At 57.4% G+C, this 16,492-nt stretch overlaps 1 protein-coding gene across 5 annotated transcripts in view; it reads right to left on the minus strand.

Moving 5' to 3' along the window:
* CA9 (carbonic anhydrase 9) overlaps window positions 1–16,492 on the minus strand; it is a 46,149-nt gene that overhangs the window by 15,086 nt on the left and 14,571 nt on the right. For 4 of the 5 annotated variants that reach the window (XM_005288870.5, XM_008174894.4, XM_008174893.4 and 1 more), the window contains exons 2-4: window positions 11,720–11,749; window positions 4,134–4,304; window positions 926–1,068 (exon numbers count right to left, since the gene is read on the minus strand). In XM_005288870.5, the coding sequence (XP_005288927.2) occupies window positions 926–1,068; window positions 4,134–4,304; window positions 11,720–11,749 (344 nt within the window). Of the gene's footprint in view, window positions 1–925; window positions 1,069–4,133; window positions 4,305–5,083; window positions 5,281–11,719; window positions 11,750–16,492 lie in introns of those variants that run through there. The other variant, XM_065598573.1, reaches the window with a different exon arrangement.

A 16,492-nucleotide genomic window follows, 5' to 3' on the forward strand; every position in this document is an offset into this window, starting at 1 on the left:
ACAGCAACAGGGGGAGGGGGGGGGGGGTAGAACCAGTTAGGAACCAGACCCAGGCAGCAAACACCTCTGTGTATGAGACAACAGTCCCAGGAGCTCTCTGACCACACAGCTCTGGGCTGGTGCCAAGGACGAGGGCACAGCGAGCTGCCCCCCTCTCAGGCCCTCACATGCCAGGGCGCGGGCCAGAGTGCTGGGGAAAAGCTGAATCATCCTCCAGCACAGGGCGGCCTGCACTGGGGAGCTCTGCGTTGCCCCCTCCTTAGGTTCTAGGTCCCCTGGGGTAGCTTGTGCCCCCCTGGGCACATCCGAGGGCAATTTTAAAGGGGGCTGTGATGGGCCCTGGACTTAGGTGGGGGTGGGCTCCCTGTGCCCCTAGCACCTGGTTAGCGCCAGGGCAGTCTGGCTGCAGAGCAGTATGGATTGTTTATCCTGTACGCAGAGTGTGTGCTCCCCGCGTGGGTCCGTCCCCGCATTGTGCACTGGGTGCCTGGCTCCAGGCCATTCCCTCCCCACCCCCACCCTGCTGGCACAATGTCCCTTCCATGGGGGAGTTTTGCCTCACTTCCCCTCTGCTTCCATGTTTCAGGCTGTGTCATAAACTCTGCTTTTATTTCAGTTGCTCAGCCCTAGGCGCATGATTCCTCCCTCTGGGTTCCTGGGCACTGGGCACTTGAACTGAGCCAAGGGCAGAGACTGGTCGGAGCACTCCGCCAAGGGCAAAGGGGTGGCAACCTCCCCGCCAATGGAGCTGCAGTGTGGACAAAGGGCAGCCAGTGACCTGGGGGTGCCACATCCGCCTCAGGGCACTAGCCCTTCACCCCGTGCAGACAGCTGGAGCGGGTGGGACTGAAGTGATCACCGCCAAGCACTGAGGCACACCCGGGGAGCAGCAGGCAAGAGGGGAAGGCCCACGACGGATCTTTACCTCCCCATCATAGCGGCGTCCGTCCACGGTGTGTTCTGAGCCAGGCCCTTCCGGGGAGCCCCAGTGCAGGTGCAGCTGCATAGCTCTGTACTCCTGCGGGTAGCCGCTGGCAATAGTCAGAGAGCCAGGCAGCCGAAGGACAACTGCAGGAGTGAGGGAGTGAAGGGGGAGAGAAGTCAGAGGTGGGCTCTGATCCATGGCGCTGGCACCAGGCGAAGATGTGTGTTATGGAAAATAGTCAATGTGGTTTAATGGAAAACAGGTCTTCTCAAACAAACTGATTTCATTCTTTGATGCAATTAGGAGTCTGGCTGATAGAGGGAACGGTGGAGATGTAACGTACGGAGACACAGTACAGTACAACACTGTAAGTTAAAAACGTAGCACTGTACAGTAGCAATAGAACACGCTAAATGGATTATACCCCGGCTAACCAACTGCTCTCAAAAAACAGCTGCCAATGGGAAGCCTCACTGATCAGGGGAGTCTAGAGTGAGGTTCTGCAGGGATCAGTTCAAGGCCTGACACTATTCAACCGTTTCACTAACGCTCTGGCAGAAACTCACTGCTGATGGCACAAAGATCGGCAGAGCGATAAGGATGAAAACGGGGCAGCCACACAGACCAATCTGGATCACTTGGTAAGCTGGGCCCATTCAAACAAAATGTGCTTTAGTGCAGCCAAATGCCAAGTGATACAGCTAAGAACAAGGAATCCCGGCTCTGCGTCCCGGGAAGCAGCGACTCTGAAAAGGATTGAGGGGTTACAGTCACCAGCAACTCAACAGGAGCTCCCAGTGCAACACTGGCACAAGGGGCTAATGAGCTCCCTGGAGGTATAAATAGGGGATTAGCAATGGAGCCGGGAGGTGCCTTTATCCCTGTCTTCGGCACTGGTGAGACTGATACTGGAACTTGGGTCCAGTTCTGGGGTCCACATTTGAAAATTAGAGAGGATGAAGAAAAGATCTGTGAGTTGAGTGCTACAGAAAATGTCTCCTAGTGAGAGACCTCCATCTGTTTAATCAAAAAGGAGATTGAGAGGTGACTTGATTATGGTGTAGGGTTTGTCTACAGCACAGGAACACTCAGGAAACTAACGTTTAAAGTGGATTAGTTAAATCCCTGTGTGGACACTCTGAATCAGAATTAAAGTGAACTAAACAAAACTGAAAAAAAGCCACTCTAATTCTGAATAAGAACATCCACACAGGAGTTCAAGGCAGTTTAACTAATCCACTTTAAATTCATACCTTTGGCTAATTCAGATTAATTTTCCTGCATGTCCCCATGTACACAAACCCTTATTTACCTAAGTACCTTAGCCCTAAGTACCTTCCTGGGAAGAAAATAACAGGTTCTAAGGGCTCTTTACTCTAGCAGAGAAAGGCAGAACAAGAACCGATGGCTGGAAGCTGAAAACACATGAATTCAAATTAGAAATTAGGCACCAATTTGGAAGAATTTTTTTAACGTGATTAACACCTGGCACACACTGCCAGAGACAGTGCTGGACTCCTCGTCTCTTTGACGTCTTCAAGCCTGGCTGCCTTTCTGGAAGCTGCTTTAGCCAAACACAAGTTCTGGGGCTCAGTGCAGGGGACTGTGGTGGGATTCAAGGGCGTGTGCCACAGAGCAGGTCAGACTAGGGATCTGATTGTCCCTTCTGCCCTTGGAATCCAGGAATCTAGGAAACTCTAGGACAGTCAGGGAACCGTCACGGGGAGGGGCAGACAGTGAGCCCAGAGCTTACCCAGACCTGGCACCCCAGTGGGGCCTGCTGGGGGAGACTGGAACTGTAAAACCAGGAGTTTCCCCCACAGCCAGCACTCCCGCCCCCCTGCTCCCCACAGCGTCCCCTCTGCTGGGAGAGACCAGGCTGGAGTAGCCGGGAGCTCCCCCCACAGCCAGCGCTCCTGCCCCCCTGCTCCCCACAGCGTCCCCTCTGCTGGGAGAGGCTGGGACTGGAGTAGCCGGGAGCTCCCCTAGGGTTGGAACTTTCTAATCCAGGGGTGGCCACCCTGTGGCTCCGGAGCCACACGCGGCTCTTCCCAAGTTAATATGCGTCTCCTCGTACAGGCACCGACTCCGGGGCTGGAGCTACAGGTGCCAACTTTCCAATATGCTGGGGGGTGCTCACTGCTCAGCCCCCGGCTCTGCCACAGGCCCTGCCCCCCACTCCAACCCTTCCCGCCCCCAGGGCCAGCTCCAGGGCTTTGGCCTCCCCAAGCAGCCAAAAAAAAGCCGCGATCGCAATTGCGATCTGTGGCAGCAATTCGGCAGGAGTGAGGGACCGTCCGCCGAATTGCTGCCGAATAGCTGGCCCTGCCGCCCCTCTCCGGAGTGGCCGCCCCAAGCACCTGCTTGACAGGCTGGTGCCTGGAGCTGGCCCTGCCTGCCCCCTCCCCTGAGCCTGCCATGCCCTCGCTCCTGTCCCCCCCACCCCCAGCCTCCTGCATGCTACGAAACAGCTGATGGGATGTGAGGGGAGGGAGGGGGAGGCGCTGATCCGCGGGGCTGCTGGTGGGTGGGAGGATCTGGGAGCGAGGGGGTGGGGACAGAGCTGATGGAGGGCTGCTGACTTATTACTGTGGCTCTTTGGCAATGTACATTGGTAAATTCTGGCTCCTTCTCAGGCTGAGGTTGGCCACCCCTCTTCTAATCGCACAAAACTGAACACCCTAGCCCCGCCCCTCCCTGAGGCCCTGCCCCCCCCACTACATTCCCCCTCCCTTGGTGGCTCGCTCTCCTGCACCCTCACTCACTTTCACTGGGCTGGGGCAGGGAGTTAGGGTGCAGGAGGGGGTGAGGGCTCTAACTGGGGGTGCAGGCTCCAGGGTGGGGCCAGAAATTAGGGGTTCAGGGTGCAGGAGGGGGCTCTGGGCTGGGGCAGGGAGTTGGGGTGCAGGCGGGGGTGAGGGGCTCTCGTTTGGGATGCGGGCTCTGGGGTGGGGCCAGGAATGAGAGATTTGGGGTGTAGGAGGGGGCTCTGGGTTTGGGATGGCTCAGGGATGGGGCAGGGGGTTGGGGTTCAGGGCTGGGACTCAGGGCTTATCTCCGGTGGCTCCTGGAGGTCAGCAGGCTCCCTGCCTGTCCTGGCACTGTGTTGCACCCCAGAAGTGGCCAGCAGGTCCAGCTCCTAGGTGGGGGGGCAGGAGGTTCCACGCGCTGCTCTCGCCCGCACACACCGCTCAGCCCCTGCACTGACCTGTGTGTCCGTTGTTCATTAGGCTGAGACGCTCACTGGGGTCCAGGTTGTAACCCGCCAGCACAACAGGCTGCAGCTCATGGCTGAAGATTGTGGAATTGGTGTCAATATTGATGGGAGACTGCATCTGCCCACCGCAGTCTGGGAACTCCAGCGGCCACTCGTCCTTATCTGTGCGGGGAAGAGAGAGACAAGTGGGGGAGCTGCGGGGTGAGGGAGCCTGCCGGGGAAGGGGAGCGTGCAGGAGGACTTCGGGCCCACCAGCAGAGGCTGCAGACTCACGGGATGGTGATGTCAGAGGTCTGAGCGAACCAGGGGCCTGTGGGGAGCTCAGCTGCAAACACTGGTCCCTCCTGACAAGCAGGGCCGGTGCAAGGAAGTTTCGGGCCCTAGGCGAAACTTCCACCTTGCGCCCCCCCGCAGCTAACCCCACCGCCCCACGGCAGCTAACCCAGCCCCCCACCCGGGGAGCCCCCCCCCCCCCCGCCCAGGGAGCCCCCCCGCCACCCCTGCGGCAGCTAACCCCGCCTGGGGAGCCCGCCTCCACAGCAGCTAAACCTCCGCTGAGCATCCCAGTGCCACTCTAATTCTCCTCCCCTCACAGGCTTGCGGCGCCGATTGGAGGAGACTTAGAGTGGGGGCTGTGTGCTCAGCGGAGGAGGCGGAGTGGAGGTGATCTGAGGCGGGGAGCGGTTCCCCTGTGCGCCCCCTCTGTTACTGTGGGCGGCCCTCCCCGCGCCAGCTCACTTCCACTCCACCTCCTCGGCTGAGCAGGCTTTTAGGCGCCCTCAACCACTAGGCGCCCTAGGCGGCCGCCTAGTTTGCCTGAATGCTTGCACCAGCCCTGCTGACAAGCACGTGCCACAGGGATTGTGTTGGCCACTCAGTGGGTCTGGGTGCAGCGCAGTGTGTTTATTCACACTCAGTTCGTCTCACTGACGGCTACTTACCCCTGAATTTTACCCCGGAGTGGTGGTGGGGGCGGGGGAACGGACAGTGCAAGCATCCTCTTGCCCCGTCTTGTGGTACCTGCCTTGAGCATAGTGCATTGGGGTGCTGCTGCCCTGCGCTAGCTCCCTCCAGATTTGCTCAGAAGCCTTTGCCGGCGCAGCACTGCGATGCTGCTTCCGGCCCAGACAGAAGCTGATGACCAGGGCCTGCTCCGCCAGCAGACAGTGCTCGGCTCAGAAGCTGCTGGAATCTCTGTGCAGCTGTCACAGGACAGGGCTCTGCACTCTGTCCACTGCCAGGAGCGTCTATTTTAAGGCGCAGCTGAACAAGCTGTGAGAAGACGATTTACAGCCTGATCCTGGCAGGGAGCAAGACACGCTCCTGGCGCAGCTGTGCTGCTCCCTCTCCGCCGCTAAGCGTGCGCTTTGCTGCCCTGCCCTTCATGGCCCTTTCAGAGGCAGCCAGGCTGGCCAGGTCAGAGACATGAGGCAAAACTGCTAATGCAAGTCACATGTGGGGGAGAGACATGCAACAGAGCTATGGCCATGAATGGAAACAGGCTGGTGGCTCCCTGGGAGCCACAGGACTTCACTGCACAGTGAGCAGCACCAGAAACTCAAAGGCGGCACCACAGAGAGCAAGCCTCATCTCTTCCACGTCGGCACAGCCGGGCGACACAGGGACCTGCGTCCATGGCCAAACATGTTCATGTACACGTGAAGCCCTTGTGTGTGCATGAGAGTGAGGCAGACAGAGCCACGTCTCTGTGTGCGGCTACAGGAGCTGTGCCCGAAGACACACGTGTGTGTGTGTGCGGCTACAGGAGCTGTGCCCGAAGACACACGTGTGTGTGCGTGCGGCTACAGGAGCTGTGCCCGAAGACACACGTGTGTGTGCGTGCGGCTACAGGAGCTGTGCCCGAAGACACACGTGTGTGTGCGTGCAGCTACAGGAGCTGTGCCCGAAGACACACACGTGTGTGTGCCTGCGGCTACAGGCGCTGTGCCCGAAGACACACGTGTGTGTGCGTGCGGCTACAGGAGCTATGCCCGAAGACACACGTGTGTGTGTGTGCGGCTACAGGAGCTATGCCCGAAGACACACGTGTGTGTGCGTGCGGCTACAGGAGCTGTGCCCGAAGACACACGTGTGTGTGTGTGTGTGCGGCTACAGGCGCTGTGCCCGAAGACACACATGTGTGTGCGTGCGGCTACAGGCGCTGTGCCCGAAGACACACATGTCTGTGCGTGCGGCTACAGGAGCTGTGCCCGAAGACACACACGTGTGCGTGCGGCTACAGGAGCTGTGCCCGAAGACACACGTGTGTGTGCGTGCGGCTACAGGAGCTATGCCCGAAGACACACGTGTGTGTGCGTGCGGCTACAGGAGCTATGCCCGAAGACACACGTGTGTGTGCGTGCGGCTACAGGAGCTGTGCCCGAAGACACACGTGTGTGTGCGTGCGGCTACAGGAGCTGTGCCCGAAGACACACGTGTGTGTGCGTGCGGCTACAGGAGCTATGCCCGAAGACACACGTGTGTGTGCCTGCGGCTACAGGAGCTATGCCCGAAGACACACATGTGCGTGCGGCTACAGGAGCTGTGCCCGAAGACACACATGTGTGTGCGTGCGGCTACAGGAGCTGTGCCCGAAGACACACGTGTGTGTGTGTGTGTCTACAGGAGCTGTGCCCGAAGACACACGTGTGTGTGTGTGTGTCTACAGGAGCTGTGCCCGAAGACACACATGTGTGTGTGTGTGTCTACAGGAGCTGTGCCCGAAGACACGTGTGTGTGTGCGTCACCACTTCTGGGGGATCCATGGCCAGCATAGCCCCTGCCCAGGCACGTGTCTGCTTTAAGACCTGTTAGGCTGTGCATGTTGGATTTGACCCAATATTATTTTTGGCTGGGTTACTTTTGCTATTCCTTATTCCTGTATTTTGAATGCCTATAAAGGTTTCTGGGTTTCCCTGACGGGGCTCAGTAAATGGGCTCTTTCCCTTATCGGTAGAGCCCTGCGTGGGACTCGTGTAGAGCCCTGCAGAGGGACTGGAATCCCACAGGACCCGCTGCCATGCTAGCGGAAGCAGGATTTTTAAAAGTCCTGCGCAGGGCTCTAGCTGGAAGCCGTGGTACTGGTGTGTCACAAGTTGCTCCTAGTTACCTCAGTACGAGGTTTAGCTGGAGCTCCTAAGGAGGAACAGGTTAGGCTGAGCACCTGGGGGACATTTCGGGTGAGCGTTGGGGGAGGAGTAGAGAAGGGTGGCACCCACAGAGCACAATTCATGGTGCATATTGCTAGGCAGAGTGGCTTAGAGTGAGTGCCCGGGAACTGTTCAGGGCACACACCTGGGAAGAAGGTTTATGGTGAACGCCAATGGCTTGGTTTAGGGTGAACACCCAAGGAGGAGCAATTAAGGGAGAACACCCAGGAATGATTCAGCGTGAGCACGTGGGGAGCAGCACTTTAGGGTGAACGCTGGACGAATGTTTTTTGAGTGAATCCCAGAGATGGAGCAATTTAGAGTGAACCCTCACAGAACGGTTTAGGGCAGGGCCCAAGGGAGAAGCAGTGCAGGGTGAACAGTCAATGAACAGGTGTAAGCATCCAGAGAGGAACAACGTAGGGTGAAACCATTGGGGAATCATTTAGGGGCGCACCTGAGAAGAGCGCTTTACAATGGACACCCAGGGAAGAGCATTGAGGGCAGAGTAGTTTGGGGTGGACACTTAGGGAGCTGTTCAGCAGGGGCACCCAGGGAACAGGGTAGGATGAGCATGTAGGGAAGAGCCAGGGGTTTGTGTTAGGAGAATTTGAGAGTGTGTCTAGGGAGGAAATATTTAGGGGGGCATGAGAGGGGACCGGTTCAGGCAGAGCACTCAGAGAGGTGCAGTTAGCGTGAGCACAGTGAAGAGCGGTAGGACGGACTCATGGGACAGCGTTTACATGTTTCTCCCCTACATGGAGTGAGCAGACCAGGGGACTGGTTTAGGATGATACCCAGGCACTGTGGTTTAAAGTGAGCACAGAGGAGACTTATTCTGGTTCTCCCTGGGTGTCTATCCTGAACATTTCCTCCCCCGGTGCTTATCCTGATCGACTGCTTCACCCACGTGCTCACCATTCACTGTTCCCTTTCTGGGCACGTGACCTAGATTGTTCCCCCAGAGAACTCACCCTCCCCTTGAGCCCTTGCCCCAGTGGTCCCACTGGTGCTCACTTAATAGACGTACTCCCTGGGCAGGGCCATCCCTATGGGGACGCGGGGCCCGGGACATAGGCGCAGAGTTTCTATCTGCCGGGCGGTGCTCCCACCCAGCTCTGCCCAGGCCCCGCCCTCACTCCACCCCTTCCCCCAAGACCCCACTTCTGACCTGCCTTTTCCCACCCCTGCTCCGCCCCCACCCTGCCTCTTCTCACCCCTGCCCCACCTCTTCCCAGCCCATTTCTGCCCCCTCCCCAAAGTGTGCCACACCCTCACTCCTCTCCCCTCCCCCCCAGCGCTTTCTGACGCCGCGGGCGAAACATCTGATCTGCAGTAGGCACTGGGAGAGAGGGGAGGCGCTGATGGGCAGGGCCCGCTGGCAAGCAGGAGGCGCTGCGGGGAGGGGAGATTGGTGTGGGATGGCTCCTCCTCGCCTCCCCGTGCCCACCTCCCCACCTGCCTCCTTACGAACCGCGGGAGCCCCCAAAGCGTGGGGCACAGGGCAGTTGCCCCAATTTGCCATACCCTAGGGACGGCTCTGTCCCTGGGCGCTTCCCCTAGCCCCCTTCACTCCAAGTACTCACCCTCAATAACTATTGCCCATGAGCTAACCCTAAACTGTTGCTCTGAAGGAGACTCCCCAGTGTGCTCATGCTAAACCATGCCTTGCAGGAGATAAATTTAAACTCTCCTCCCCTGGAGCTCACTCTAAACCCTTTGCCACACCCCACTCTTCACAGCTATTCCCCTTTCGCAGCTCCCCGGACGCTTTCACACAATCACTCCCTCGCTTTATCCCCATAAGCTGCCCACACTCCCACTTAGTATCACGCTGCCCTCGAACACAGGTAAACCCCACGAGACGGGATGCGGCAGGCTGTCGCCGTTTGCAAACAGCTCAGTACAACCCTGGCGGTGTGAAGCATGAGTAAAGCCACTGTGAGCTCACGCACCTGGGTGTTGGCCAACCCAGCTCGGCGTTGCACCGAACACGCCCTTAGCGCTAACAGGGCTTTGGTCAACACGGCTCGGCGCTGCACCGAACACCCCCTTAGCGCTAACGGGGCTTTGGCCAACAAGGCTCGGCGCTGCACCGAACACCCCCTTAGCGCTAACGGGGCTTTGGCCAACACGGCTCGGCGCTGCACCGAACACCCCCTTAGCGCTAACGGGGCTTTGGCCAACCCAGCTCGGCGCTGCACCGAACACCCCCTTAGCGCTAACGGGGCTTTGGCCAACCCAGCTCGGCGTTGCACCGAACACCCCCTTAGCGGTAACGGGGCTTTGGCCAACACGGCTCAGCGCTGCACCGAACACCCCCTTAGCGCTAACAGGGCTTTGGTCAACACGGGTCGGCGCTGCACCGAACACCCCCTTAGCGCTAACAGGGCTTTGGTCAACACGGCTCGGCGCTGCACCGAACACCCCCTTAGCACTAACGGGGCTTTGGTCAACACGGCTCGGCGCTGCACCGAACACCCCCTTAGCGCTAACGGGCTTTGGCCGACACGGCTCGGCGCTGCACCGAACACCCCCTTAGCGCTAACGGAGCTTTGGCCAACACAACTCGGCACTGCACAAAACCCCCCTTAGCACTAACAGGGCTTTGGCCGACACGGCTCGGGGCTGCACCGAACATGCCCTTAGCACTAATGGGTTAACGGAATGGGTGGAGACACAGGGATGCATTTAACCTTCTTTGGGCTGGTGGTCTTGGACCCCCCACCTCCAGCCCATCGCTAGGCCTCAGGAGGGGCAGATCTGACCATTGGCAAGTCTGAGTGAGACCTTCTATAGGGCCCAATTCACATTTTGGGGCCTAATTCACCAGGCCCCTGCACCTTGTGTTCAGGGCCGGCTTTAGCAAGAGCGGGGCCCGATTCCTGGGGGCGAGGCTTGCTGCAAGCCCCACCCCCAGGAATCGAGCCGCACTCCGGCCGTGTTCGCCGGGCTTGGGTCCGGCCCAGAGCCCCTTGGCGGCCGGAGCCGCGCCGCGCCGCGGGGGCCAGGCTGGAGCTGCGCTGCGGGGGCCGGGCCGGGCGGCCGGACCCGAAGCCGTGCCGCGGGGGCGGGGCCGGGCCGGGTGGCCGGACCCAAAGCCGCGCCGCGGGGGCCGGGGGCCAGACCCGAAGCCGTGCCGCGGGGGCCGGGCCGGGCCGGAGCCACGCCGCGGGTTGGGCCGGAGCCACGCTGCGGGCCGGCGCACTCGGCCGGAACCGGGGCCGGACTAGGCCGTGCCTCCCCGGAGCCCTCCTCGTGCCCCCCACCACCCCGGGTTATCTAGTGCTGCCTGCCCGCCCCTGCTTCTTTTCAGACTTCCCGCGAACCTCTGATTCGCGGGAAGCAGGGGCGGGGGAGGAGCAGGGGGCGGAGCATTCAGGGGAGGGGAGGAGGGGGAAGTGAGCTGGGGGCGGGGTGGAGAGCTGCGGCGTGGGGCCCGAATTGGCTGAATCGGCCTAAAGCCGGCCCTGCTTGTGTTGTCACTGACACCAGTGCAAAGTGAGTGTAAGGTGTCCCCACTCTGATTTACAGGGCAAATGAGACACAAGGGTCAGGATAATGGTGACCTGGGCCTTGGTGTGAGTGTGGGGAGGACAGCGGCTTGCATGGGCTGGGTGGAGAGAGGAGCAGGGAAAACCAGCATGGAAGGAAAAGAAGGACGCAGAGGAGCCCGGCATGGTGGAGTCAGGGGAGCCAGGAAGCTCAAGGAGCAAAGCAAAGGTCCTGTAGGCACAGCTGAGATTTCCAGCCCCAGCCCTGGTTAAAGGCCTCAGAGGCGTGGGATGCCCGTGATGTAAGGAACTCTCTATCCAGCTGGGCTGTCCCTGCGGGCAGCCGAACAGCCAGTTCACCAGGCAGGCACAGGGTCAGGAGCCTGGCTTGCGCCCTGGGCCACCTCCCTATGGGCAGGGAGCTGCACAGCCAGCCTGGCTGCAAAGCGGGGTGCGTATGGCAGGGGGACATAGGACTGGTGAGTCAATACCCCATAAGAGAGGATGTGTTTGTAAGCCGGGGGGCGACGTTCCAGCAGCGGGAGCAACCCTAGGTCTGCGTGAACATGGAACCTGGCTCTCCCAGTGACCCCAGGGGTGGGTGAAGTCCAGCTCAGTGAGTGAATGAACCTTTTAGCCTGTGGGAACATAGAACAGATGGGCAGGGTGGGGCCCAACAACGGCTCCCCACGGGTCACTCTCTCTTATCTGAATCTGAGCAGCTCCCACCTCTCCCTGGGCCTGTCAGGTCCCAGAAATGCTTGTGAGCCCCTCTGGGGTTGGTACCAGACCCCACTCCTGCTGCTGAACAGGGGCAGGGCACGGCAGAGCCTGGGCGAGAGCAAGGCAGCCCTGTAATAATTAACCCTGGCTGGCACGGGCCCAGGGCCTGCTGTGTGATATGAAAGGGTACGAGTAACCACGGTGTATTTACCTGCATAGCTCCAGTGACCGTGGCCAGGACCTTGAAAAGAAAAGAGAGAGAGAGAGAATGAGTGGAAGCCCGAGCTGGCAGCAAACAAACCAGTTCCAGGCAGCCCTCCAGTCCCCGCCCAGCTGGACTGCCCCACACTCGCTCCCAGCTCCCTCCCAGTTTCTCACCCTTCCCCCTCCTCTCACTCAGGCAGATGCGGATTTACCATGAAACAAACAGTGCAGTGGCCCAGGGCCCCCAATGAGTCGGAACCCCCCAAAATGCAGGACAAATCTCATCTAACAACCAGCACCCGAGTCCCAGCCGGCGGCGCTGCAGGGCTCAGGCAGGCAGGTTGCCTGCATTCTGTGGCGGGTAGCCCCACACTGCTCCCGGAAGCAGCCAGCATGTCCCTGCGGCCCCTGGGGTGTGTGTGTCTCTGCGCGTTGCCTCCGCCCCAACCACCAACTCCGCAGCTCCCATTGGCCGGGAACTGCGGCCAATGGGAGCTGTGGTGGCGGCGCCTGCGGCAGTGGTGCTCAGAGACCTCCTGGATCCCCCACTTAGGAGCCGCTGCCAGAGGGGTGTGCTGGTCGCTTTGGGAGCCACGCCCCCCAAGGTAACTGCTACCCCCTGACTCCTCCCACACCCCAACCCCCTGCCCCAGCCCAGAGCCTGCACCCAGCACCCAAACTCCCTCCCAGAGCCCGACCCCTGCACCCCTTCCTGCTCCAACCCCGGCCCCAATCAAGGTACCTCACTTTATTTTCATTTACTTCCTATTACTTATAATATAGGAGGAGGACGATGGAGGGTAGCGATAGGGTCCAGAGTGACCTAGACAAATTGGAGGATTGGGCCAAACAAGGTTCAACAAGGACAAGTGCAGAGTCCTGCACTTAGGACGGAAGAATCCCATGCACCGCTACAGGCTGGGGACCAATTGGCTAAGCAGCAGTTCTGCAGAAAAGGACCTGGGGATTACAGTGGATGAGAAGCTGGATATGAGTCAGCAGTGTGCCCTTGTTGCCAAGAAGGCCAACGGCATATTGGGCTGTATTAGTAGGAGCATTGCCAGCAGATCGAGGGAAGTGATTATTCCCCTCTATTCAGCACTGGTGAGGCCACACCTGGAATATTGCATCCAGTTTTGGTCCCCTGCCTACAGAAGGGATGTGAACAAATTGGAGAGAGTCCAGCAGAGGGCAACAAAAATTATTAGGGGGCTGGGGCACATGACTTACAAGGAGAGGCTGAGGGAACTGGGGTTATTTAGTCTGCAGAAGAGAAGAATGAGGGGTGGATTTGATAGCAGCCTTCAACTACCTGAAGGGGGGTTCCAAAGAGGCTGGAGCTCGGCTGTTCTCAGTGGTAGCAGATGACAGAACAAGGAGCAATGGTCTCAAGTTGCAGTGGGGGAGGTCTAGATTGGATATTAGAAAACACTATTTCACTAGGAGGGTGGTGAAGCACTGGAATGGGTTCCCTAGGGAAGTGGTGGAATCTCCTTCCTTAGAGGTTTTTAAGGCCCGGCTTGATAAAGCCCTGGCTGGGATGATTTAGTTGATGTTGGTCCTGTTTTGAGCAGGGGGTTGGAGTAGATGACCTGCTGAGGTCTCTTCCAGCCCTAATCTTCTATGATTTTATGAAAAAATGAATGAAAAACTTGGGGGAGATAAAAGAGAATGTTCTTTTTCTTGGCTGGGTCCCGAAGGGGTGTGTGTGCGAAAATGAAGCTGTGCACAGGGCCCCACTAACTCTAAAGCTGCCACTGCACTCAGGTGCGAGCTGGCAGACGCCCTGTGGCCTCAGGGCCAGCTCCTCTCTCAGACACACGTGAGAAAGGCCCCTTCGGAGAGTCTCTCTCCTGCTCACTCAGACCAACCTGATGCATCTGGAACATTCTGGAAATTTGGGCCATTTTTAAGTGATCTGAGTCCCATGCACTGAGAAATTGTACAAACGCTCTGCCATGTGCCCAGCTAGCTCCAACGCTGCTCCTTCTCCACCCTCAACCTCTTCTGGGTCACTGCTCTCGAAGAGTAAGGCCTGAAGACCTTTAGCTTAGCAGGAAGGCTACACTTTTCCCTACATTCCTAATGAGATGCAGAAACTCCAGATCATGTGCTCGTGGGGCATATAAACAAGGGAGTAGGGAGGAGGCAAGGCGGGTGATTTTTACCTCTCTGTATTTACAGCATTGGCAAGACCAACACTGGAGTACTGCGGTGAATTCTGGTGTCTACATGATTAAAAAGCTGTTGATACATTATAGAGGGTGCAGAGTAGAGCCTCAAAAATTATGTGAGGGCTGAAAAATGCTTTAGACTGGAAGAGTTAAGGCGCTCCATCTGTTTAGCTTATCAAAAGGAAGACAGAGGTGATCTGATTACAGCCTACAAGTATCTTCCAGGTACTAAGGGGCTCTTCAACCTTACAGGAAAGGCAAAACAAGAACCAACGGCTACAAGTTAAAGCCAAACAAAATCAAATTAGAACTAAGGCACAATTTGTAACAGTGCTTAAGCACTGGACCAAACTCCCAGAGTGGATTCTCCACCTCTTATCTTCACATTAAGACTGGTACCTTTCTGGAAAAGCGTTAGTCGAACACATGCTATTGGGCTCAATACAGGGGTAACTGGATGAACGGCTCTGGCTCTGGTCGGATTAGATGATCTAATGTTGCCAACAGGCCTTAAGATCTATGCGCTGCTTGTTGCAAGGGAGCCTGTCTGGAGCACCGTACTGCCCCAGAGACACGCTCAACACTCACAGGCACTGAGCCGCCCCAAAGAGCTTGAGAAGAAATGTGTGAGCCTGAGAAACACAAGGCAGGAAGGAGGGGAGCAGGGCTAAGACGCAGAGTTATCTAGACCTGCTACGAGATAACCATTCTCAGCTCTCCCCACTGGTTCTTCTGCTCAGCCCTGAGCCATTGGCACCTTCCCTTAGGCCTTGGAGCAGAGCTGGATCTTAAGGAGGAGCGGGTAGGTGTCTTGCGGCTTAGCTCCAGGAGGGGTATGGTTGCCAATTTTGGTTAGCCATATTCCTGGAGGTTTCATCACATGACATAATCTTTAATGAAAGATTAATTTTTAATTCCTGGATACTCCAGGGCAATCCTGGAGGGTTGGCAACCCTTCAGAAGGGGGTGGGGGAGGTAGGAAAGGGGAGGCCAATAGGCCACTGAACTCAGCTAACATGCGCTTGCTCAGTCTCCCTCGGTTTGGATTCTGAAGGACCTCGGGTGTGGGGGTGTCTTCCCCTCTCAAATTCACTCCCCATCTCGGGCAGGCAGACCTTGGGGATGCTGAGGTTCAGGCCAGGTGCAAGGCCCCTGTTCCCCAGCTGGGGATGGTTTGCCAGAAGCTGGGAATGGGCGACAGGGGATGGATCACCTCATGATTTCCTGTTCTGTTCATTCTCTCTGGGGCACCTGGCACTGGCCACTGTCAGAAGACAGGATACTGGGCTGGATGGACCTTTGGTCTGATCCAGTCTGGCCGTCCTTATGTTCTTACGTCACTGAGAGGCAGGGTTCCCTGGTGGGGAGTTGCTCTGTTCACACTGACATGTACCATGCTGGTTCTAATATGCATTTCTCTCCAGGTTGATGAAGTTTAGAAATGGGCGAGCAGACCCCGGAACAGGAAAGGCAGCAATGTAGGGGCTTGGGTGGGTGGGTTCAGAGAACCTGGGGACACAGAAACATTGGAGAGGAGTCAAGTATCAGAGGGGTAGCCATGTTAGTCTGGATCTGTAAAAGCAGCGAAGAGTCTTGTGGCACCTTATAGACTAACAGACGTATTGGAGCATGAGCTTTCGTGGGTGAATACATGCATGCATCTGACAAAGTGGGTATTCACCCACGAATACGTCTGTTAGTCTATAAGGTACCACCGGACTCTTTATTGGACAGGAGGTAAGTGAAAGGGGCCAGTGGAACCCCCAATTCCTGGGGCGAACAGCCCTCATCCCACAAGGTACAGCTCTTGTAGCTGGGGTCTCCATGGCCCTGACTCTGAGCAGGGCCGGGAACCTGCCAGTGTTGTCGTCACACTTGGCCCATTCGGGAGGTGAGCCTGACGAGCTGACAGCACTGCTCTCCGGCCCCGCCCTTGGCAATGGCTATGGAAAGACACCTGATATTAATAGAGTGAGTTTATAGATGAGAAAGACAGATTTTCCCAGGCCCAGCCCTGAGGCTGCTCATTGCCCTGAGACCCAATGGCACTGCTGGCGGGGGGGGGGGGAAACAGGGGCTGTCTCGGGCTATGTCTACACTATGAGCTGGGTGTGAGTTGCTGTTCGTAGACATACGTAAATAGCAGCATAGCGACGGCAGCAGAGCCTGACTTAGCTGTGTTGAGTACAAACATGCCTGAAATGGGGGGCATGTACTTGGCACGGCCACGCCGTGTCTCCGGTGCTACTACCCATGTCATCATGTGTGATGTTATTGACATGAACTGTGACCATATAGATCATTGTTGCAACCAAGGTCCTATAGTTGACTTCCTTTGTACAAGATTTGTGCAAGTAAGGTCTCTATGAAAAGGTTGTAATTTGCTGGTTATAATTATGCTGTCTGTATGTGTGTATCATTTTTGTATTTGAAGTTATGAATATTAGCTATACACTTGTATCTCAATGTGTTTGATTCTAAGTGAAGCGTTTGGTCAGCTTCTTGAGGAAGGAATTTTCAGATTAAGTGCCCAGTCAAGAAACATTTGACTGACAATGGACCTTGGGAGACTCCACTCTACATATGGGAAGCCTTCCTGGGAACGT

The sequence above is a fragment of the Chrysemys picta genome, chromosome 6 (genome assembly GCF_011386835.1).
Source record: "Chrysemys picta bellii isolate R12L10 chromosome 6, ASM1138683v2, whole genome shotgun sequence".
Lineage (NCBI taxonomy): Eukaryota > Metazoa > Chordata > Testudines > Emydidae > Chrysemys > Chrysemys picta.